Genomic DNA, 25,768 nt, shown 5'->3' with positions numbered 1-25,768 from the left:
TAAATTAAAGGAGCATATGGAAAGCACACAGACAGTAACATTTCATCATAACTACCCAAAACATCCTTAATATGCACTGCAACATCACTAATTACTTTGTAAATATGTAAGCATTTCCCTGGTTAATGTCTTGGTGAGAAATTTGCTTGGCAGTTGAGCCCAAATGCTATTGTGACCAGGATTTAATACCGCTTCAGGGCTCTTCTCGTTTCATTCCACTCTGCCCATAAGGAGACTGTGGTTCTTAGCCCATTAGGCAATCTCGATCGTGCAAAGTCAACGAAAATATTTATTCTTTAACACTGGGTCATCTTGCTTAATGAACACCAGTCAATCCTCCAAAATGTAAATATCTGTCCAAATCTGTCTGCAGGTGCTATTTCTGTCTAAAAACATTAGAGGAAGTTTGCCAAGTCAGGAGAATTTTGCTGCTTAGTGGACTCTTTCATTAATTTTTGAGGATGGAGCGTGGAGGGGAAGGACTACAGAGAGTGTAGGAAATTGGCATAATTCTTTAACTCTCGGAAAGTCAGTATAAATGATTTGAGTAAATTATCTTGAATTTACCTCAGAGTATGAAAGGTAAAGGTTTTCACTTTCTTACCTACTTCATAATTCCTTATCAAGCCAAGGTTTAAAAGCTAAAGTTCAACGGTAAGTCAAAAGAGCCATGCCACATGGCAACACTTCCTTTGGAGAATGGAAATTCTCCCATACACAAAGTCCACCAACCAAATCATTAAGTGAGCTGTGGGTGACCCATGCACCAAAAGGTGTATACTTAATCTTTTTAAATTAGTGTTTTATTGGTACATTTTAACAGCCTAGTTTTGGTCAGATTCAGTTGTACTTAGGACTGCAAATTGTATCTATGTTCGCCTTAAAATTTTGAAAAAACCATTAAAATCATAGAATTTAGAAGTAAATTGATTTTCATTCTATCCCCATCCTATGACATTTCTGGACAACGGCTGTGCCCAGTTCTCTGGGCATGTAGGTGACAGAAGGCTTGATGAAGGATGCTGAGAGATTAATTTCATTTCGGAATTTGAACTGGGCATGGGTCAAGCCCCGAGTCTTCATGATAAAATCAACAAATACTTAAACAAAACATCCAAAGTTATTCTAGAAATGAATATCTATTTATAAACCAGAAGTAAAATAATAGTAGATTAGTCAGCATGGGCTCTTAATATTTTCACAAGTGAAAGTTTACTTAGGGAAAAAGTCAGTAAACTCTACAGATGCTTGAAGCATCTATGGTCTGGTACATAAGTTTAGCAGTTGTTGCCATATTTATATTTAGATACCACCAACTCAAATAATATGATATTTTAATTTCAATTTTGCTCCTACATTTCCTGAACATGGTAAAGAGAAAAAGGTTACAAACAACAACAAATAGACAGCCCATCATTTATAATCTGCTAAAACAACTTCCATTCATGGGATTTCTTCCCTAGTCTACGAAGCCTGGGCTACCCAATTTAATGAAAAATAGCTGTCACAACAGACATAACATTCTATCTCATAATTAAAGGAAGATGCAATCAGAAGTTCCCTTGAAAAGAAAGGCCAGGCTTCCTTCACTATTAAGCACACCCTTCCCCCGCCCCCCCCTTTTCTGACAAGTAATCCCTTCTGTCTTCCATCTGCTCCGCCCCCACCTATTGTCTCCACTCACTGCCAAGCGTGCCAATCCCATCTGGCCATACTCTTGCTTCTGCTAGCTCTAATTCCCTTGGGCCTAAGAAATATTTGAATGCCAAGGCATTTTCCCTCTTTACCAGAATAAGAACCAGCTAGGAGAGTATCAAACAATTCCCCAAAGAATTCACACACACATGAACACGCACAGGATCTCTCGCATACACAAACAGTTTTAGAATCCACTCCTAGGCTAAAATTAAAAAAATGTTTTTAATTCTTTCACCTCGGATGCATTTTAAAAACTGAAATCTTATTATCTTTGAAATAATCAAAATTTACATTTTAAAAATATAAACACTTTCATTAATCCCCAGACAAGCACTTTTTTTCAGTAAGCAGAATTAGTTCGTGTAAATAAATGTTACTCAAATTTTACCATCATGAAATAATTCCATTAGTTAATCAGGTTTAATCATTGATCACTAATACATTTTCTGTTGTACTAAACATCCATTTAAGTTAGACATTCCACCTTTACAAATTCTCAACGAAAATCTCATTCTGCAGCAAAAGCATGCACGGTCAGAATCTAAGCATATTTAGGCAAAATTATCACCAAGTCATTAACAATAATAAAGCAGCCCGGCAAGTATTGAAAGCAGCTTTTATTCATGCTTTTACTTGAACCAACTTAGTACACATACACATACACACACACACACACACACGATTTTTGGTTGTTTTTGCGACAAGCATGCTAAAAAATTCTCTGAAGCTCACATAAAGCAGCAAACGAAACTAAAAGCAACCATGCTCAGGGTTTAAGGACATTTAAAAATTTAAAACAACCTTTCTACATTTCATATAGAGCGTGCAGAAATTTGACATGCAACCTCCAAGAAGAAATACTTTAATATAAATCTTAAAATTAGTTTATCCAAAAGAGTTTATTCTTATTTTCATTACTATTGTTCTTAAGCTTCTGGTATCTTAAACCCTGCATGCTGCAGCTCTAAGCTGTGCTGAGCACCGGCTGTGACAGAAGAAGCTACCTGCGAGTTTTCACAGTGCCATCTCATATCCATGTCTGTCTGGCTACCCTGCGTGCTTAGAGCTTTTTTCTTAATTCTTAATGGAAATCCTAGGAAATTTAGTCCATCCTCTGAAATCAATACTGGTGACAGGAGAGCTCCCTGACTCAGTGGGAGATCAAGATGATAAATTGCCTGCGCATCAGCCTGGCCTATCAGTGCCCTGCACACAGATGGGCGAGAAAAGACACAGAAAAGGCTCGATCAGTCACGTGTCACCGAGGAGCCAATGGCTGACGCGCTACTGCAGGAAGGGATGCTGCAGTTCCGTCTGCAGTTGACGAGGTTGTTGGTACACAGCCCAGCCCGTGCCCCGCTCAAAAAGTCTAGGTGGTCGCTGCTGTTGAATTTGCTCCCTGGTTAGGACTGCATAGGGGAATGGACATCTCTCTAAACCCCTGACCCAAATAGAGACCTATTTTCATGCATAGGGAATTTTTTTTATATATTACTTTCGAATCCAGTGTGATTGCGGAGCAGAAGGGAAAGTATTTTTTTTAACATCCCAGTCCTTAAATTCTTATGTGCTTTCCTTCAGAATATTATTGTGTTCTCACCTAATGTTAAATTAGAAATCTTAAACTGTGCAATTAGCATGCAACCCTCCTAACAGAATCGCCTTGAAGCTTTATAATTGTAATTATAATTTTATTTCCAAGTTAATGAATGACATTTTTTTGAATGCCATGTTTATAATGAGCATTTTTATGGGATGATTGTGTAAAGGCAATTATGCAACACTAAGAAGTACATTATTATGCTCTTTGGCCAATTAGAACTGTTTCTCTTTAAAGACAATTCAAGTCCCAGTAAATATGCCATTTTATCAATCATTAAAAATTAAAAAAAAACAAGCACCTAAGGATACACAGCCTGTTTCCCAGAGCCTGAAGAATAAATGTGTTAGCCAGTGATAGAAATATGTACTTATTTTTTGCCTTTGCTCCAAAATTTAAAATAATTCTTTGATAAGCAAAGGATATATATCTGGAATACAATGTGGAAATATTATCACCCAATACATCTGCTTCTATTGGTCATGCTGTAGTAACAAACATGTTGCACAGTTCTTCAAGGTAACTCAGATGACCGTGTCCAGTCTGACAGGGAAGGTTATAAGTGATGAGACCATGATGTGTTTCAAATGACAGTATTATGGAGATTTAAAAAAAAAGAAAAGCTCAAAATAAACATTGAGCAATTTTCAGGAATAACGTTTATATCAGAAAAAGTACCTGGAGCGCTTCTCTTTCTTCTTCTTCATTGTCCAGCTTTAATGATATCCATGCATTTTCATAGATTAATTCTAACTCCTTTTAGAGTCACCTAACACTACTTGGAAAAAAATCTGAGAATAAACACTGATAGGTGTGCTATCAGAATTAAACTGTCACTGAGCTTTAGAATGCTGAGATTCCAAAGCTCATTTTGTCTTGGCAACTAATTTTTAAACACCTTCCTGAAAGACTGAACCCTGTCAAGTTTTTTGCAAATTGCTTTCCTCCCTTTCTTTTCTTTAATATTGACTATCAGGAAATAACAAAGCATTTTCCAAGTTCTTTAAAATATATATTGTTTTATGCCCAATCCATTGCCCTATTTATTCAATAATAACTTAATCCTCAACAATCAAACTTTATTCTTTTAAAAGAAAAGATAAAGGCTGGCCCCATGGCCGAATGAGTGGTTAAGTTTGAATGCTCTGCTGCGGCAGCCCAGGGTTTCACTGGTTCGGATCCTGGGCGTGGACATAGCACGGCTCATCAAGCCATGCTGAGGCAGCATCCCACATGCCACAACCAGAGGCACTTACAACTAGAATATACAACTATAAGGAAAAAAAAGTAGAAGACTGGCAATAGATGTTAGCTCAGGTGCCAATCTTTAAAAAAAAAAAACTAAAAAAGAAAAGATAATGGCTCAGAGCACTTCTCATCAAAAAGAAAACAACAATAATAAAACACCACATCAAACCTGTTCATTGCAATATCATAATATCCAAAAACTGGAAACCACCTAAATAGTCATCAATAATGAACTGATCAGCTAAATTCTGGTACGTCCTTACAGTCAAAATACTCTGCAATGATTAAAATATATAAAATATTTTATATATATAAATAAGGATTTATATATAAATATAAAATATTTTTTAAATGTGGTGAATTCATGTGTGCTTATATGAAAGTATCTCTATGATGTATTATTTAAATGAAAATTAAAGGTACAAATTTTCAATTGTATGAAGGCTATATGCACATTATATATGCAAATATATAGTTTCATATGCGAAGGAAACTTACGTAAAGACAAAAGATTGGTTAATAGTGGTTAAATCTGAGGAAGGGAGCTGAGTTCAAAGATGAGACTAAGGCACCCTTTTATTAGCTACCATTTTGTACATTTTTTCATCGAGTCTACGTATTACTTTTCTAATTTAAAATTAATTAGTTAAAATGACGGCATCTATATTCATTTAGATTTAGATGAATGTAGATGTTTCGAGCAAAAATATTGAGGGTAAAGGAGAGGAGACAGAGGGGAGGCTGGCCTGTGTTTTCTTCATGCAAAGAAAATAGGGTAGGTGTGGGCAAGAAGGGAGCTACAGGATATAGGTTCTGGTAGTCTTAGCTGAAGACCTAATCATCTCATATCAAATTCTATTTCTTTCATCTCTGAATGCAGGTAACAATACAAACTTACACGTGTTAAGAGTTCTACAATTTCTAGTGATGATTCACCTAAATTATCTCCGATTCTTAGAGGTAGGAATGTGAAGGACTGAGAAGTAAATGATTCGGCTAATTACCTGAACTTGGCAAATTAACCCTTCCAAGCCTTAGTTTTTTGAGCTGGATGCAACTAGCAAGAAGTGGCAGAGGTCAACTTGAATCTTAACATAGGATATTGTTTATTGCTGCTTTAAAGGCAACATAATGTGCGTTTTTTTGTTTTTTGTTTTTACCAATAATGGTGTAGGGCTAAAGGCAAAAAGAAATCCATTTTCTTGTGTTTCTGACTTGGCACAAGCTTATTTTATGCAAAAACCAGAACCGAGCTAATAGATTCAATTGTTGTCTCTTTTGTTGTTCTTGTTCAGACTCCTATAACTTTGAGATATAAACTTAAAAAAAAAATTGAGTTGGCCAAGTTAAGTCAAAGTCTTCTAATTTACATTGTTAAAGGATTTTTTGTTTTATACAAAATTAATCTAAATCAGTGGTTTATGGGAGCAATTTTGCCCCCAAGGGGACATTTGACCACGTTTGGAAACATTTCTGTTTGTCACAACTGGGGAGGTGCTACTAGCACCTAGTGGATAGTGGCCAAAGATGCTGCTAGTTATCCTACAAAGCACAGGACAGCCCTCACAACAGAAGTATCTGGCTTTAAATGTCAATAGTACTGAGACTGAACAACCATGCTCCAAACACTAGGCTCTTCTACTTTATTTACAAAGAAGTTTTTTTAAAAAAGTATTTTGTATAGTATATACTGTAAAGTGGCAAGGAAGTAAGTTTAGATGGAGAGGAGAAGAGGTCTGAGGACCAGATCCTGGGTCACTCCAAAGTTAAGAAGTTATGGAGAAGAGATAGAAACAGCAAATGAGGATGAGCAGGGAGGAAGAAAACTCCTGCCAGGTCAAGTGTGGTGACCTAGAAGCCTCTGGTAAGAAAGCGTGCTGGAAAAGACATTAGAATCACCTTACTCAAATGCTGTAGATAGATCAAGTAATCATTCTTCACAGATTTTTTAAATTTAAAAAAGGATCTGAGAAATTAATCTCTTTGAAATTAACAATACAAGAGACTTGAGGTCCTTATTCTTCTTCATATTTGAATTTTTAAAAATGTAGACAGAATAGGTAGGATTTACTGGAATTACAGGAGGGCTATTGGAGGGAATATGTGAAGGGGAGGGGGCTTGTGTTACCCTCAAATTATACTTTGGTTGCTTACCATCTTAGGTTACTTTATAGTCCACAAAGGTAGGCTTGTAATAAAGCAACTGAACAAATCCTATCTGGGACCATCCCACATCTCAGCTTGCAGAGGAGGCAGAGTGCCACTATCCCCCTAGAAAGCATGTCTGCAATTCTTGTCTCCAGGCCCCCACCAGTCTTTCAATCCGTAGATAAGATTTCAGGGAACAGAGTTCTCAGGACCAGCTTCAGGCCCTTTCTCTCCTGCGACTCTTGTCATGCCGATTCCAACACTTCACCAAGCCCATGGCATTCAGAGTCAGCGCAGCAGGGCTGAGGTACAGAGTCACCTGGAACACCAGGACATTGGAGCAGCTTCAAGCCAAATTAATGCTCTTTTTGACAGGGAAATATTACAGGAAAGCAGCCGAGTGAGAGAAAGAGAGAGAGAGATGGAGAGAGAGAGAAAGGAAAGAGATCAGAAAAGAGAGCCACAGACCCACAGATATCATCACATACTCTGGTGTGAGAGAACATTGCATGTCATAATTCTCATAAAACTAGATAGAATTTTACAACTCCAAGAGGTTTTACAGTTCACATAGTCCGACTCCCTCATTTTATAGATGAAGCATTTTTTATTCAGAGAGGGTAAAGAATGGGGCTTAAATTGAGTGACAGTGTGATTCTTTCCCGTTCTAGCCAATGGGTGAACATGATGTGGGCAAGTTTCAAGATGCTTTCAAAAATCACCATAATTATCAACCAGAGTAAGACTTAGAGGACGGGGGAAAGTTGACGTCAAATAAGGCACAGTTTATTTGGCTCCAAAGCCTCCCTCCACTGATGTTGGATTAAGGCATTGAAAGCTTTCACTATCCGGGAAGGAGAGTGTGATTCTCCAATGGGCATTTATAGGATATGAAATACAAGAGGAGAATCTTTGTGTCTCCGCTTTTCAGAAGAATATGAGTGGCTGCTAAAGAGTTTTTTAATGCAAATTCTCTTTTCTGTATTTGCACTGCTGTCACTATGAATGGGAAGTAGAATGAATGGGTGAATTGTAAAAGGCTTACGTCAGGAAGTAAGCTCTAGTTGTGAAAAAATATAGACTAGGAAAATATTTTGGGCCATTTTCATTTTTTAAGAAAAGGGAAAACTAGAAATGATAGAAAACCATAGCGGATTATCTTAGTTTTTAATTGTTATTATTTTGCCCCTTCTCTCCTAAAATGGCAGCCCTAGTTTGAGGCAATAGAGTACCACTAAACTCCTGTTAACTACTAATTTAATATTTGCAAGTACATGTTGGAGGTAGGAAGTGAATTAATGCTTAAATGAGTAAGATTTCACATATTCTAAATCTTTCTTTTTTATTTAAAGATTCGCACCTGAGCTAACAACTGTTGCCAATCTTTTTTTTTTTTTTTTTCTGCTTTAATCTCCCCAAATCCCCCCGGTACATAGTTGTATATCCTAGTTGCAGGTGCTTCTAGTTGTGGCATGTGGGACGCCACCTCAGCGAGGCCTGATGAGTGGTGCCATGTCCGCGCCCAGGATCAGAACCAGTGAAACCCTGGGCTGCCGCAGCGGAGCGGGCAAACTTAACCACTCGGCCACGGGGCCGGCCCCTCACATATTCTAAATCTTATGGGTTTTTTTTTTCTGCTACACTATTCTTATAGGTTTTGTTTTTTAAAATGATTATTTCTCTCTAGGTACATATGCTTTTCAAAAAGTCAAAAGACAAACAAAAAACCCACTGCCTCATATAATCTTTCCAATAACGTACTCTAAAATTTATTATACTAATGTTAAAAACAAAAGAATTTGAGACTCAGAGGGATTAAATAACATCTATATCCATGAAACTAGCAACTGAAAGTCTAGTGACTGCATAGCAAATGTTCTTTCCAGATCAGAACTACTTCTAGTGCTTCAGAGTAGTTGTTCTCAAAGTTTAGTATCCATATGACCTAAGAAGGAGCATGCTTCTTCTTAACATACCCAGATTTCTGGGCCCTTCCTGGAGATTGATTCTCTCTCTGACTCAGATGGATCCCCAAAGTCTGCGCTGTTAATAAGCATTGCATCTCCATAATTTAAGAACCTCAGGATCATCTTGGAGTTTCAAATTCAGAAATCTTTTTCAGGAAAAGCCATGCCAACAGGATTACTAATGAATGGAAATGGGAACTTTTTTTTTATTTTTATTTTTAAGGAGTAAAATAAAATAAGGTGTAGTGTTCACCAAGAGAGAAATCGGAACAGAGAACAGTGCTGTAGCAGGAAAGAAAATTACAGGTGCTTTAGAGACATCTATTAAGGGATAGTTTCCCAAATTGAATTTTATAACATAAAAAACATTTTAGTTGAAAATATTTCTGAGCAAGAAAGATTAATGTGCATAGAAGAAATGTGCAAATAGTAGCATTTAGAAGAATAGGATGACCCTTTTTATAACCACAGGTAGATATGGTACTCGGCAGAATTGATCCCTACGTCATTGTTGCAATTAGAAACCATGAAAATACAGATCCTTTCGTGTATTCTAAGGATTCATTTGCACTGAGAAAGGTTTTCTTAGGATGGCTCTCTAGACCTGTAGAGATAGGTAAGCTTTCTCTTATGAGATCACGACCCACCACAATCACATCAAAGCTTCCCCAATTGTTTAAGACAATAAATCCACCCAGAAAGAAATCCCCCGCCCATTTCACGTCCAACAATGACTCATGAAGATGAAAGGAGAGTGCACTGTATAGAAACCCTCCAGTCATTGTTTTTCTCCCAGCTGGCTTAGGTCAGCCAGTTTTAGGTCAAAGGGTAATAATGCTGAAACATACTCTTTTCAGACTAATCTCTTTAGGATTTATACTGCCAGTCCTAACTCATTCTTAAAATTTTCTGAGCTTTTTGGCATACCATGTTTCTTTTCTTTCTACAAAACGATGACTAATTGTTCACTTTGATCCAAACTCAAGACCTGAGGGACAAGGTTAAGGAACTGATTCTTCCAGGATATTGTGAGTAGGACAATGCCTTTCACCAAACAGACATCAGTGACCAAATATTTCTTGTGGCTGATTGATGAAAAGCAGTAAGCAAGAAAGCCTGAGTCCATGGTCAAGTCTGTTAGAAGGCAGAAAGGAAAGAAAGAAGGAAGAAAGAAAAGGAGGGAGGGAGGAAGGAAAGAAAAGAACAAAAGGAAAAAAGAACACAAATCTTGTATGTATGAAGCTGAGGTACATAAATAGACTGAGAAACTTGCTTTTTAGTGAGTACAGCTTGTGGGACATCACCAAAAGGGAATCTCCTTCTCCCTGCCCCGCCCCTCTCCATAATAGACCACACAATGATATTTTAAGCAACAAGAATGACTTAGAAAAGATACCCACACAGGTTACACATGACTCCACAATCCTGTGCATGCACACAACACGCACATATGCATATGCACATATGGAACCCACACTTTTACTTGTCAGGAGTGAATGTTTCCCATTTACAAAACTGTGAAACCTAAGCTGGAAACACAGCTAATCTTAGACTGAATATCACGTTATAAGAAAATCAGTGAACAGAAGAAATTCTCAGCTGGTCACTCATATAAACATAATGTTCCACCAGAAAACTCTAGCAGGCGGATGCACTTACGTCATGTAGACTGGGTATTTTAAAGCAACGGTTTTCCAAATTGAAGGTGCTTAAGAATTAGAGTGCTTTTTAAAAATGCAAATTTTCTGGCCCCACCCTAATCTTTTTAATTATAATTTCTAGGGAGGAGGGTGAAAACTGCATGCTTAACATGAACTCCAGGTGATTCTGATGCAGGTTATTTTGAGAGAAACACACTCTGTGTACATCCATCTCCTGCCTCCACCCACTGCCCACTGTGACACCAGCCTTGGACATCCTGGATTATCCATTTCAACTCCTAAAGCGCAATGCCTTTCATTTTGGGGGCTAGAAGTTTAAAAAAATGTAGACAGGGATTAGAAATGATGGGATGGGAATCTGGAAAGATCTCCTGCAACAGACTGTATTCAACTTGGGTCTTGAAAGATGGTAGAGTTAATTATTTCAGCAAAGGCACGGAGGTGTGAAAGTCCTTTTCACCAAAATTTTTAAAATTTATTATATAAATGATAAGCCCCTTTATATTTTCACCTGGAGGACCTAGCAATGCTTCTAGCACACACGAAATGATCAACAGACATTAGCTGAACCAGTAAATGATCTAACACAGCAAAGTAAATCTAAGAAAACATTTTAATCACCATTCTACCCCTTCACAAAAATTTTTGTTGTTGCTGATGTTATTGTTTTAATTTTCATTTTACATTCTCTTCCGCTTATCTGCATACACAATTTTATATGGTTATAATAATAAAGATACAGTTTTATTCTGTTTTATAATTCAATATGATGGCATATACATTTTCCGTCTTGACAGAATATGATTATCATCATTCTAATAGCAATAGAATAATCAAAGTAGTGTATTATAATTTACATGACTGTTTTGTACTTTTTTGGATGATGGGTCCATCTCTGCTTTGTATTTCTGCTATTGTAAATAACACCTTTCTTCCTTTGTATTTTTTTCATGAGATAAATTGCCATAAGCAGGATTACTGGTCTAAAGACAAAAGTGTTTTTATAGATCTCGAAACAATCTGCCAAAGTACTTTTCAAAAGACTTGTTCTAATTTTCACATTGTCTCCAGCATGCTCTGTTCTATGACATCTTCACTGGTGTGAACATATTGTCCTTTCTATCTGGAGATGCCCTTTTCCCATTTTTAAAAAACTCCTGGTAAACTCCTACACATTCTTTTGTAACAAGCTCAAATGCTACTCTTTCTTGCAGCCTTCCCAAAGCTCCTAGGCAGAGTTAGTCATTATTTCCACTGTGTTCCCAAAGTACTTTGTAATAATGCCATTTTTAGCGCTTATCAAATAGTGTTGTTTGTTATAGTTGTTTGTGTATTGCTTTTCCTTCTTCCTAGGTTATTAGCAACTCCAGGGTTGAGCCTCGGGCCACTTCAGAATCTTTGGAACCTCAGCCTCTAGCACAGGGCCTGGCATATATTAGACAATTGTTAAATGCTTATTAAGTAAATGAGGAATGAATGACTGAATGGATAAATAAATGTGTCAACGTGATACATAAGCCCAAGCCTCTTGCTGTATCTCTGGGTAAAAATACCTTTTTTCACCAACTCTATTACAGCCTACCCAGTCCTAGGAACGAATGTTTTTGTACGTCTGTTTTGTAATATTTACATTTTTTTATATTTATATATTTTGTAGGTATACATTTTTATATTGTTACCGATCTCCTTTTGGACCTTGTTGGCACAGTGTGTGACATGCTGTGACTAGACTCTCTGAATCCATTAGATAATGACTTTTGGGCCAGAGTCAGAAAACGTTTCTTTCTCGTTCAAAAAGACGCACTTTTATGAATGAAATGTTAGGACCAGTGAACAGGATTAGAAACCACCTGTGGAGACTATAGCGCGTCCTCACTACAGAGAGAATAAACATTTAAAAAATAACCACTGATAATGAATTATTTAATAGCATATAATCAATAATTATTCTTATATATCACTTTATGAATTTTAACACATTTCAACAATAAATCTCATTTTATCCTTACCAAAATCTGGTGGTGAGAAACATAGACGAAGCAAGTGTATCACAGTAAAAATTTGAAAGATAAGGAATCTAAAGCACTGAAACCTGGTTAGCAAACAGAAAAACCAGGGCCAATACTCACATATTTTGAGTCACATTTTAGCCCACATTCTAATAAAATCATTAGACCCTGCTGCATTTTGTTACTTTATTAACCAAATTGAGAAAATGAGCTTTTAAACAGTATGAATTCGACTGGTGATTAACAGACAAACAAACAAAAACTTTGCTGGCAACAGAAACGTTTTTCCAAAAGAATGCTGATGAATAATTCAATATGAAAAAATAAATATCAGAGGATGCATTGAAATTAGTGGCAGATAGACAGAAACTGCTTTCTTTCCTACCTCATGGCTCCTGGTAGTTTCTAGAACCTTCACTCAGAAAGCATCATAGTGGACCATTCACTCAGTCATTCAGTCATTCAACTAATACATATTATGGCCTATCTAGGTACAAAGAACTGTGGCAAATACAAAAAAATATGACAGAGTCCTCCTCCAAGAAAACACACACACACACACACACACACACACTAACACAGTATGTTATATGCTATATAATATGTGTGTTGTATATTATCACACATATACATGACACAGAAATGTTATTACATAGTAAACATTGTGAAATTTCAGGGACAAAAGATGACTTCTAGGCCCATACCCTGTATTGAGTTCCAGATGCCCACCTAAGGAACAAAGTAAAGGAATATGAATGTTTTTTGTTTGTTTCTTATTTTGTGACTGTGCAAATCATTTAATCTGCCTATGCTGGGGTGTCCTTGCCTGTGAAATAAAGGGACTCAATCATTTTTGCAGATCAAATGCGTGTCATATGTGACCACAGGGGAGAGAGTAACGCAGCGGTAAGAGCACAGGCAGTGAAATCAGACAGATCCAGTTTCATGACCTAAGCGTGGGGCTTAGATCAGCTAGTTAGCTCAAGCTCCCTAAGTCACAGCTTCTGCATCCATGAAATGAGAATAATGGCAATACGTACCTTTTGAAATTTCCCATCAAGTATGAGTGAGATAATATATAACGGTTAGCAAAAAAACTGGCACATACTCAATGGTCAATAAATAGTGGCAATCATCATTAACTATTAACTTGAAGAAGTTGCTGCTGGGTGCTGCACAGACTTTTTCAATTCTATGATTCTACATAATTTATTTTTGACATGGCTCACTCACTATGGAAGCAATTAGTGTTCTATATTTCATGAAGGCCAAAGGGTTTGGCAAGGTAAATACTGTTCTTAGAATTTTTCAAATTATGTATAGATTCATGCAAAGCCTGGAAGAGATGTTACATTTCATTTTACAAAGTACTAGATTTTGCCCATATTCTTTCGAAAACAATAGGCTTTATTTCAATTGTCATTTGTATGTGAAGTCTGGTTTGATCAATCAAAAACAATGAAATTAGTGTGCACTGAATTTAGTCGCTTCCATAAAGGCTGTATTAATTGCCTTAGAGATCCTCAACTGCATTTCCACTCTGATAAGCATGACAAATGGAGTTCACAAGCATGACACACTTCCAGGCACCTTCCCAGAAAGTTGGCTACAACCTCATCCTTTCTCTTTCACTTAAGAAGGCATATTGGGGGCCAGCACGGTGGTGCAGTGGCTAAGTTCACATGTTCCACTTCAGTGGCCCGGGGTTCACCGGTTTGGATTCTGGGTGGGGACCTATGCACTGCTTGGCAAGCCCTGCTGTGGAAGGCGTCCCACATATAAAGTAGAGGAAGATGGGCACAGATGTTAGCTCAGGGCCAATCTTCCTCAGAAAAGAAAAGGAAGATTGGCAGCAGATGTTAGCTCAGGGCTAATCTTTCTCAAAAAAAAAAAAAAGAAGGCATATTGGAATGCAAGTTAGATTAGTGTTATTATAGACAATGTTAAATCTACCTTGCTTATATTTAAAAGAAAAGAACCTTAATATTCACTCACTTTGGAAATTAAACCATTATTAATATATTACTTACAACATACTTCACATCTGATTCAGACATGCAATATGTAGCAAACTATGGTACAGAATCACTCTATGGCAGGACCTAAGGAAATGTGCTTGATGTGTGGAAAAATCAAAAGCTGAGTCACGCTGTGAAGAAAATGCGTTATGTTCTAGAGATCACTACCATGAAAGAATAAAAAGATCTAGCGTCACAAATTGTGGACAGTTTGAAAAAATGTGTTACTTGATAATATGTTACTTAGATCTAAATGAGTTCTTAAAGTTTTTAGTCTCAGGGATTCTTCTCACTCTTAGAAATTATTGAAGAATCTAAAGATCTTCTGTTTATATAGGTTATATCTAGAGATAACTACTCTATTAAAAATTAAAAATAAAATGGTGTTAAATACCTATTAATTCACTTTAAAATAGCAAAGATAAATCTATTATATGTTAATGTAAACACAAATTTTAAAAATAATTGTATTTTTTAAAATAAAAATTGTTGAAGAGCATAGCATTGTTCTAGACTTTTCCAAATCTTTTAAATATGTGGTTTAATAGAAGACATCTGGGTGCTAATATCTGTTTCTGCATTCAATCTGTTGAAAAATCACATGTCATTTAGTCTCTGAAAAACTCCACTGAACTCTCATGAAAAAGCCAAATAAAATCTTAGTATTATTATGAAAATAGTTTTGACCTCACTGAAAGGCCTTACAGATCCACCCCTGCTCCTGCCTCAAAGTTCCCCAAACCACATTTTGAGAATCACTACTCTAAAGTTTTTATAATATATAGAACTATATTCATTATTATTTTTGACATCTAATTTACATTTATGTGCTCTTCTTGTTTCCCTGTTTGAACGCTTCCTGGTGGAGAAAACCATGTCTCAGAAACCTTACATATCATTTACAGCATGTAGTAGGCCCGCCTGGAACTGTAGTATAGCATCGACATGTAATATGTGATTAATTGATCTACTGATTGACTGAAAGTCAAGATGTCTTATGGTCCTTTTAATGATCATTAAAATATGTACTACAGTAGCATTTGTACAGTTGGTTAACTTTTGAGCCCATTATCTCTACACTTACTTAAATAGAAGGAGAAGCTAATTGTATCTGAAATTATTCCAGAGGAAATAAATTTGTTTTCCTAGGCAGTACCTGTGACTTTTGGAAGAGAAATATGAGATAAGAAGCTAGAATTTCTTTTCCTGTAAAAATTACCCTGACATATCAGGCAGAGAATATTTCAAGGTCTAATCAATTTGTGTATTTAGTTGTAGTTTTACAATTATAAAACAATTGAAAGCTAATAACATGAAAGGAAATGTCAGTTTGAACTGATTAAAAGCTAGAGTTTCACATCTCTGTGAATGGAGAGAAAAAAAGCAACAAATATCATCATTATTTTTATTTGTTCTACTTCAAAATCAGATCCTTTGAGAGACACCCACATGGTAACTCAGAAATGAAACAGTTATCGGTTTATCTCTACTGAATCATTGCAGAGTGGAATGGTTGGCAAAATACATATTAAAGAATGAAACAGTCCTCCTAAATTAAAGGCTTTATTACATAATAAATAACTTCTTTGACTCTTGCAAAATGGTTCTATTATCTCCAAATCTGGGGAAACCCACAGAGAGAGACTTCGTGCCTGCCATTGCCTTTGTAAACAGATAACTGTTTTGACTATTCTGTCATAAGAACGGTGTATACTGAAAAAAAGGTTCTTCCTTGATAAATCTGGGTAGATAAACAAAATAGCTGCTAGAATAGGAAGCAAAAAGAGGGATCCGTCATGAGTATAGGATAGCAGATATGCTAGTTGTCTTTTGCCTTCATGAGACGTCTACATGACCTAGACTCTTGGCCGAATCACAAAGTACAAGGTGTCACGCTTAGTGGCTCAGTAATTAGAGTTCTCTTAGATATTTCATTCTAAACTAATTTTGCTCTTGAGCCACTTAGATAGAAAACCAGCCCCAAAGCCTGTCTACCCTACAAGTGAACACTGACAATGGATTGAAGTGTTACCGTAGGAGTAAATTTGGGAAGCAAGAGACGGGGAGATTTACAGATGATTAATATGTGAACTGTAAGACACAAATGTCTGAAATTCTAATCATTGACAAATGTTAATTGATGCAATTATGTGTCATTACAGCAGAGTTAACCAAGAAAGCCAAATAAACTAAATTGCAAATTGAAACTAAACTTATAAAAGATTAATGTAAAAAGCAAAACTATCATTAATTGAAAACTATATCCAATAGAAATCAGGTAGGAATCCCTACTACCTGTTCATATGCATGTCAGTAGGATCTTTGAAACACTGCCTAGCAGAATATGACAGCCAGACTTTAGATTATTCTGTTCTAATTTTGAGTAAGTATAATCGTATGCTATTTTTAGCTTATGAAAGCTAAGAATGTTTAATTGTCATAAGCTGGTAGGTAGCCCTTAACTGTATTGTGAAAATCCAAGTTCATAGGTTTGTGTGCCATTGCCTGTATAAAGCAAATAAAGGACTTACATTTCTAATTTAGGTTGCAATCCACCAAGTGGAACCTTCAGGTCTTTGGGCCAAGGATCTGTTTTGGAAAATCACTGCTTGAAGGCCTATTAAATCTCCATATAAAAAAGATCAAGTATGTCATTCAACAAATATGTGTTGGATCTACTAGATGGCAGACCTATTCAAAATTCTGCAGATAGAATACTGAACAAGACGACAAGGCCCCTGCTCTGACGGAGTCCATCTTCTAGTTAGAAAAATTCAGGGAACCAACAGCTAACCAACACATCACTGTCAATGCCCTCTGGCCAGAGACTGCTAGGAACATGCTTTCAGCTGAACAGGTTGGGTTTATTAATTGTTATAGCAAGAGAGAACACATTCCATGGGGAACCATGAAATGATTCAGTAAGAAGGTGTTAGAAAAGACTGATACAAGATTTTGGGTTTTCATTAGGTGACTTGGGGCAGGGTTTAAGAAAGCAGGGCTTTGTTCTGGATTGCATGCTGTCAGAAAGTGGAGGCAACTAAACTGATTGGGTATCTCAATACATCTTATCTATAGCAAGAGCAGACTAGACTGAAGTGGTAAATAAGTAGTAGTCACTCATTTAAACCAAGAGATGGTTTGCCCACTTGTGGGCTGCACAGTGACCTTGATTTTATAAATTTTTAAACAAAATAATGATGTGGCCTCGTTTTGCTTGACTTGATCATGGCTTCAGAATGACCGCCTCTCAAGTTGGTATTCTGTGAGACAGTTTCCGTCCAATAGGTGAATAACACAATCTACCTGTGGGCTCCAGGCCAGCTTCTAATGACACTGAGGCCTCAGTGTGTGGATTAGATCAGTTCCCAGATATCAGGGGCTGCTCTTCTCTTCCAACCATCCAACCAACCAAACGGCAAATAAACAAAAAACTATCAAAGTGTGATAGGACAGGGTAAAATGGAGGGGCCCTTTATATTGTGTGTTCATGGAAAGGCTTTTGGACTTGAACAACCAGAAGAAGCTAAATTGTGACTACCTGGGGAGAAAGCGTTCATGTTCCAGGGAACAACTAGCCAAGGCCCTAAGGTTGGAAAGAGTCTGAAGAATTTGAGACACAAAAGAAAGACAGTGTGACCCAAGAATGGTGAGCGAGGAAGAGAGAAGGCAGGAGACAGAGCCAGATGGAAGAGGTAAGGGATTGAGACTTTATTTCAAGTGGAAGGGAAATCACTGGACGTTTTAAGAGCAGAATAATGACATAATTTTATTTACATATTTAAAAGATCATTGTGTGTAGTGAATGAAGAATGTATTATGGGACTGCAGAGTAGATGAGAGGCTGAGAGGTAAGTTAGGAGGTTTGGCAATCTAGGCAAGAGATGATAGTGGCTTGCCCTCGCTTGGTGGTAGTGGAGATGTGAAGAGGGGACTGTTTTGAAGTCAGTGTTGTGGGACTTACTGGTGGGTTAATTTGGAAGCTGAGGAGCATGGAGGAATAAATGAGGATGATTTTACTAGTTATTAGGTTACTAACGTCAGTGATAATCTTATTCATCATGTCATTCTTAATTCCTATTTTAGAGGGCACTGGATGTTGAGTGAAAGAATCTATGTTGTGGCAAAAGTCGGCACAAGTAGCAAGCTTCTTCAAAATTGTCTACATTTCTTAACTTATAGCTGAGGTTTTGTTCCTAATTCTCTCTATTGATCTGTAGGTAACTCGGTGGTAGCAAAGTGCAAAGTAACCCAGGTCCAGATAGAACAACTTAATCAACGTGGTACTGTTGTAAATAAGTACTAAGTAAGTATCTCCTACCTATTTAGCAAATACATGCAAAAAATAAATAGATTTGGAGAAAATTTTTCAAAATCAACAGAAAAATTATAGGTAATTACTTATCATACAGATAAAAATTTCACAGATTCTGAATTTTGTCCCCAAACACCTTTGATAGGGGGTTTAATCTTATGACCTTAACTCACAGGAATGGTACATTTACCTATCTTAAAGAGGTCTTAGAAGAATTGGCTATGATGGCATTTGTTGCCTCACATCAACCTTTAAAACTCACACGCCCATCAGATGGCATTATCTAATTTCCTGCCCTGTACCCAGAGAGAACTGTTCTCAGGAACAATACAGCAGCTGGGTAATAAGTATGGGAAAGAAACCACCACTTCTCCAGAGTCACATTGGGCTCCTTCCTTTCTCTCACAAGAGGAGACCCTCAGGAAGCAGTAGCGAAGCACAGTATGGGGGCACTCCTCACTAATGCCTATGGAGGCTCACAGCTGGAGCCCAGACTCTCTTTCCAGTGTGATGATGACTCCAGCACAGGAGCCTAGGACTCTTCGGCACGCTTTCTTGTTGTGGGATCTAACAGTCTAAAATATTACCATGTGTAGGCAGAATTGGGTATGGTGTATAAGCAGGAGGATTTTTTTCTTTGTCTACTGATATGTTTGAAGCAATACGACTAATAAAAAGACAAAAACAGTCTGTTTAAGAGGTTTAGTTTGGGAATGTCCTTGTAAGGCACTAGAGGAGTAGCTTCAATTCACAGATAACATGGTACCTAGTAGAGTATAAGGCTATCCAAAATTATTTATTGCATTCAATATATTTAGACTCTTGAAGGTTAGAGTATACTTAAACTACTCTAGTGAGAGCTGTTGGGAAAAATGCAAATATATCAGAGATCACATTGTCACCACTTACTTACGGGTACCTCAAGCCATGTAAAATCGTCACAGCTAAGGTAACTACTTCAAGGAAACAAAGATAGAACGCAGTAGTCGTAAGGTCCAGAGGCAGCCTCACAGTCATTAAAATGACTCCTTCAGCCAGTCTTGCTCATTCACTCTCATTCAAAACAATTATTTGATGATATGAGCAAACCACAAAGTACTCTACTTTGTGTAAGGCAAAAGGTGAGAGTGAATTTCTAGAAGTTAATAAACAGGTTAGCAGTTTTCTTTCACTCTGCTCATAGCATCATGGAAAAGTCACTGAAGTGAAAAAAAGAGGATTCTGTCACACGATTGCCTCACATCCAATACTGCTGGAGAAGGAAATATCGACATATTTAGGTGTAGTTCTCATAATTTCACCCAAGGCAGAGGAATGACTGAAACACCCTGGGTAACACGAAAACACCTGGGAAAGGAGAGAAATGATCATTCTTTCCAATCTCCTTCACACCTTTGGATTTCTTATAGCTAAGGATACACATTTCTCGCAGCGATTGAAGAGGGCCGTAACATCTGTCAAATCTGTAAAGTCAAGACATGAAACTCATTTTTAAGATCTCAGTAGACGAGAAAAATGGGAGAAAGGTAACTTATAATTTCTGCCAATTAGAAATGTGGAAACAACTAAGTGAAATGAATGCTTAGAAAAATCCTTTCTTGACTTTTTAAAAATTGAATTTCTCCTTTTTAATAACATTGTCATTTATAATTATAGGAGTGTTTAAATTTTATTTCCCCTTTTCTGAGTCCTAAGTTTGTCTTTTGAGAGAAAACAAATCTTTTAAAGGTAATCATATAAAAAAGTAGTAAAGCCTAGTACTTTTCATATTCTTTTCAACAATCAATATACCTGAAAAAAGGGAAAGAAAACAACCCATATTTGAAGTATGGGCAGCACCATGCTGGATAGTAAAAAAAATAAATAAATTTAGTGAGTCTGAGTGCATGCCCCTTGGGTCTCATGACTCTGGAAAAATGACGAGGTGATTTCTAGAAATTCATTAATCCTTTGAAAAAATATTTACTGAGCATCCACAGTGGGTGATGATCTATGCAGGGAGCTGGGAGTGGAGTCGGGGTGAGCATGAGGTACAACTATAAATGAGATGCAGAATATGCCCTTGAAGACCTTCCCATCTAGAAGGGGAGATGACACACTGTTTTCCACCTTGTACTAAAATTATTTGTGCATAAGAGTCGTGAAAAGTACAAGGAAGGATTACAAGGAAGGATTAGAGAGTAGTTCTAAAAGTCAATATAACCAAATTTTCCTGGAAAATTGGGAAATCTTTGAACACATACAGAAGGTGGAAGGATATTTTCCTTGAAAGAGACAGCATGAGCAAAGCCAAGAAGAGAGCAAGCATGGGGGGGCCAATAAATCATTCTGTTCACCTTAATTGAGGGGAAGACAGTAACAAGAAAGACAGACTGGGGATTTGTAGTACGTGGTAAACTAAATAATGGCCAGCTAAAGACGTCCACATCCTAATGTCTGGACTTTGTAAATATGTTACCTTCCGTGGCAAAACAGACGTTGCAGATGTGATTTTAAGAATCTTGAGTTGCAGAGGTTATTCTAGATTATCCAAGTGGGCTCCATATAATCACTAGGGTCCTTATAAGTGAGAGAGATAGATAGGAAAGTCAGAGTCAGAGGAGATGTGATGAGGGAAGCAGAGGTCAGAGTGATGCGAGGAAGGAGTGGTGAGCCAAAGAACGCAGGTAGCTTCTAACAACGGCAAAAGGCCAGAGAACAGATTCTCCCCTGGAGTCTCCAGAAGGAATGCAGTCTTGCTAACCCATGTTAGGCTTCTGACCTTCAGAACCTTAAGGTGATAAATTCATGTTGTTTTAAGCCACTGTATGGCAATTTGTTACAACAGCAACAGGATGCGAACACAGAGTGGAATACTTTGAATATACTATGCTATAGCATCAATAATGGTTTGTCCAATCCATGTTGGTGGCCCCAAGACCACAAGTTTTACTCACTCTTTCATTACAACACTTATGTTGTATTTTTATTCCTTTCAATATATTTACCTATCTCTGAGTTACCAAGAGGATAAAAGTGTTATTAACAAAATATAGAAAACTCACAAAGAGAAAAGCATTTAAGAGCAAGATGCCAAATTCTTTCGTGAAAACAGTACATTTGAAAAGTCAGCAGGTCAACATAGTGGGTGGACAGTTAGAAATGAAAATTCATGCCTCTTACTTAGAGATAAAGGTGCATAACTCTCAGAAGCAATTACTAAAATTTATTATTATAGCTCATAAAATAGACTCAATGAAGTGTGGTTATTGACCATTGGGAAAATTTAAGTGGTGTGTATTCATGAGAAAGAAATTATTTCATCAGGATATTTTGACATAGGTTGTTGGAAGAAGTGACTTTACAGTATGCATTATTAGGTAAAATGTCATCATTTTAACTAGCTTGTGGTTATTCATAAGCGAAGTACAAGGCAACCAACTAGAGATGAATTCAGAGGTGGAGAAAAAGACCTTCTAAAGAAAAGTACTTCTCTCATAATTACCTTGGTTTCTGAAATATCTTTAACAGGACACTAATCCTTCAACTATGCAAATATTTCTGCCTGCCTACTAATGCAAAGAAGGGTTCTTATTCATCTTTTACCTTATACAGTCTTTGCCTTTGAGAAGCTATCTCCTGTCAATGTAAAGTTGTATTCTTCCCCAAAGCACTATATAATTAGAGAGAATTGCCCTAAATTACTTTTTTCATGAAGGCTATATAATGTTTAAGTCACCCCAAAGTACATGGCCTATACCTAGCTTACAGTCTGTTCCTAGGGTTTATCTCTCTAGACAGAGGTGGGGAGCCTGCAGACACTGTGTGCCTGAGAACCTGAGGAAGCTGGGTGACCAGGTTGCAGAGGGGACCTCACACAGGGAGGGAAAACAGGCTTCAAGCAAGGACAATGAAGACAACCTTTGCTATTTCAAGTCCTGGGTTGGCCCAGGTTACCACCACTTCAGGGATTTTATAAAATGCTGCTGCACTGCTTTTGCAAAAAGACAGCCTGGTCAGCAGAGTGGGATGACCTCTATCAACAGAAAAGCCTTGATGTTTGGCCATCAAGCAGAAATTTCAGGGGCAATAGGACACTGCAGTCTCCACTCTTCTGTCCCAGAGTGCAAACCACATAGGTCAACCAAATAAGTGAAGGCAGAGCAGGGTTAAAACCTTTTGCTGGCCTAACCTCTGACAAGATGATGGTGTGTCTCTCCTCAAGTCAGGGCCAAACACAGCTTCAGAGAACTACTTTCACATGGTATTCTATAAATGGTGCCTCCCACGTTAAACTGAATATTATAGGATTTGTGAACCCTGAGGCTGTGTAACAAGGAGGAAGACCTCCACCACATGTAACTCTTACATACACATGCACTTTTTTAAAATTGTAAAACATGTGTAATGGATTCTCTCCAAAATATATCAATTTCCATAATATGTACTTGGTTGCCCATTTTTGGAAATATCAAACTTTTTCCAAAAACATTTTTTTGAAACGTCAGTTTTTGATACACAGAGCATGTGAATTGAAGCATATCTCTTTAAGTAACAATTAAAAAGTACAATAAGCCAAATTTTGCTGAAAACCATTCTAAAATACATTATGCATTTCCTTGCCTTCTTAATGAAAGGCCATTGAAAGTAATTTAACCTTTTTTTATAAAGGCATGGATTTCATTATTATGAATGGTAATTATTCTATGGCGCTGTGACACAGAGAGACCCTTAGGGATTGTTGCAGTATATTGAGCTTCTGGCCTACACGTGAAGTGACTTAGCTCCTTTTTTTTTTTTTTTTTTTTCCATTTTGAGTCAGCTGTTCATAAATTTTCTCTGGCCTTTCTCATTGGCGTGATGTACATTAGTTGCCTTTTCTTACTTCTCTCATTATAGTCAGCCTACTTGCTTCCATCCACTCCATACCAATCAAGCAAGATATTCTCAATGTGCCAAAGCTCTGGGAAATTACCTTACGTGACGGCATTAGACCCGTATGCCTCTCAAACTTTAATGTGCTACAATTCACTCTGGGGTCATGTTAAAAGGCAGATTCTGACTCACTATTTCTGGAATAGGAACTGAAATTCTGCATTTCTAACCAGCTCCAAGGTGATGCCCATGCTGTGGGCCATTGGAAACACATTTTGAGTAGCAAGATATTAGATAATCACATTTTTTTTTTCTAGAATTGTGTCTAAATTAAAGGTAAACTAGTTCTGAGGGAGGAATTAAGACTACTCTCCTAGAAATAGGTTCTAAAAATTTGGAATATAGACTTTTAAATTTACTATCTCCAAAATAACTTTCCTTAGCAATATGCCATTCCTTGGCCCCATCACACAAACCATATATCTCTTCTTTACACTAGCACAAACCTTAATTTCTGCCTCTTTTATGGAATTCATAGCTTTATAAATTGTTGTTATTTAGATATGTGATAGTACTAAACCAGAAGAACCACCAAGTCTTACACATCTGTACATCCCTCAAAAATATGCCCTGCTCAAAAGTGGATTTTGAATAAATGTAGAGACTGAAGAATTAAGAGCTATCAGGTTTTTTCAATATAATTCCAGATTCTTTATTGTGTGAATTTGTTAGAAGGGGAATCAGGAAGTAAAGAAATATTACAATCAAATACATCAATTTAAGTTCTAGTAAACTGTTAAGAAAGTAAAGTTTGTTCTCTGAATTTTTGCCTCTTTGGGTTATACATATCCCTTCTAGTTTCCCTCCCTGACATACTACCTAATAGAACACACACACACACTCACACACAGAGGCATACACAAACAGTCACAAATCTGAAATATATATCATCTTCACATTCAACTTCCAAAATCATTTCTGACAAAAGAACCTGGAATTAATTTATACTAAAATGTATATGACTGACTATAGCTTAAAGTGCTATTTCCTACCCCCACCTTAAGAGGGGTTTGAATGTTTTAATACAAATCAAACTTTATATGTAATGGAATGACATCATTAAAGATTTGGGGGCTTTTAACAATGAAGAAAAAGACACATTTCAATAGAGGCCCTCCGAGTGCTCCCACGTCAGGTTAGGTTAGCAGTGAACTTCTCTTAAGTGAGTAATTGCTAACTCACAGCTCCCCTACAGCTGGGCTGTAAAGTCTCTCCGTAGTGATAAACTGCTCTAGCCTGATATGAGGAATCAATGTGCACAGAAAATTCCCACTAAAAGTTCAAGCTATAGATCCGGTCAAGGATAAGGCATGAGAAACAAAAAAACCCAGTCTGACAGCTCATTTGAATCTACATTGTGCTCCTTTCCAAGGGCAAATAGGATTTATCACCTAATTGGGAAGAATAAAACAAAATCCCAATTTTCATTAAACATCTGTGTAATGAAAAGAAATGGAAATTGTCTAACAATAGATGATTCAAATATCTAACAGTATCAATGAAAGCCAACATCAACCTAGCTTTTGAAGTAATATGATACAATATCCATTTTACTAACCTAATTGAACACACCAATCTGCTACTTACCCCATAACTTTAATTAAATCAGTGTTTACTTCCAAGGAATTTTGAATAGAATCAGTAACAGGTGCTCAGAAAGGAAAAAGTGAGGCATAAAATAAGAAAAGCAACATAATTTAGAGAGATTTATATGAAGCCACTCTGTACCAATATATTCCTAAATAATAGAGAATAAGAAGAAAACAACCCTGGATGATATTGCAGAGTCTAGAGGCATTTCTCCCAATCTCAGGACATCAGTGTGATGAAACACACACTAAAGGGGTAAGGATCTGCCTTTCCCAATCCTACAGATTGTTCACTGTGCAAATGACTGGAAATCAGCTCAGAAATCTGAGCATAAAACTGGCAAGCAAGGCACTGGGGCTGCAGATGAACTCCAGCAGAACGTGCTGCAGACAGCTACAAAATGAAGTTCCTATATTTGCTCCCTTGGTCATCCAGGGTTTGCTCCATTGTGAAAGTCAGACAACAGAACCACAATTTCAGATAAGATAAAAGTCATAAAATTGTTATTTTCTTCCTACATCAAAACAAATCCAACAAGTCAGCACATTTTGCTGAAAAAGAAAGAGAGTAGGTGTATTAGCTTGGTATTGCCTTACAAAT

The 25,768-nt window shown here is 37.0% G+C and overlaps 1 protein-coding gene across 50 annotated transcripts in view; it reads right to left on the bottom strand.

The window, feature by feature from the left end:
- Positions 1-25,768, bottom strand: part of NRXN1 (neurexin 1) — a 1,070,775-nt gene that overhangs the window by 51,419 nt on the left and 993,588 nt on the right. For 2 of the 50 annotated variants that reach the window (XM_023619696.2, XM_070236378.1), the window contains exon 1: positions 2,703-2,924. The exons of the other annotated variants lie outside the window; for them this stretch is intronic. In XM_023619696.2, coding sequence (XP_023475464.1) covers positions 2,703-2,735 — 33 coding nt within the window. In that variant the 5' untranslated portion in view covers positions 2,736-2,924. Of the gene's footprint in view, positions 1-2,702; positions 2,925-25,768 lie in introns of those variants that run through there. 50 annotated transcript variants of the gene reach the window in all.

Source organism: Equus caballus, chromosome 15, assembly GCF_041296265.1.
Source record: "Equus caballus isolate H_3958 breed thoroughbred chromosome 15, TB-T2T, whole genome shotgun sequence".
NCBI classification, from domain to species: domain Eukaryota; kingdom Metazoa; phylum Chordata; class Mammalia; order Perissodactyla; family Equidae; genus Equus; species Equus caballus.
This window is presented reverse-complemented; position numbering and strand designations above follow the sequence as displayed.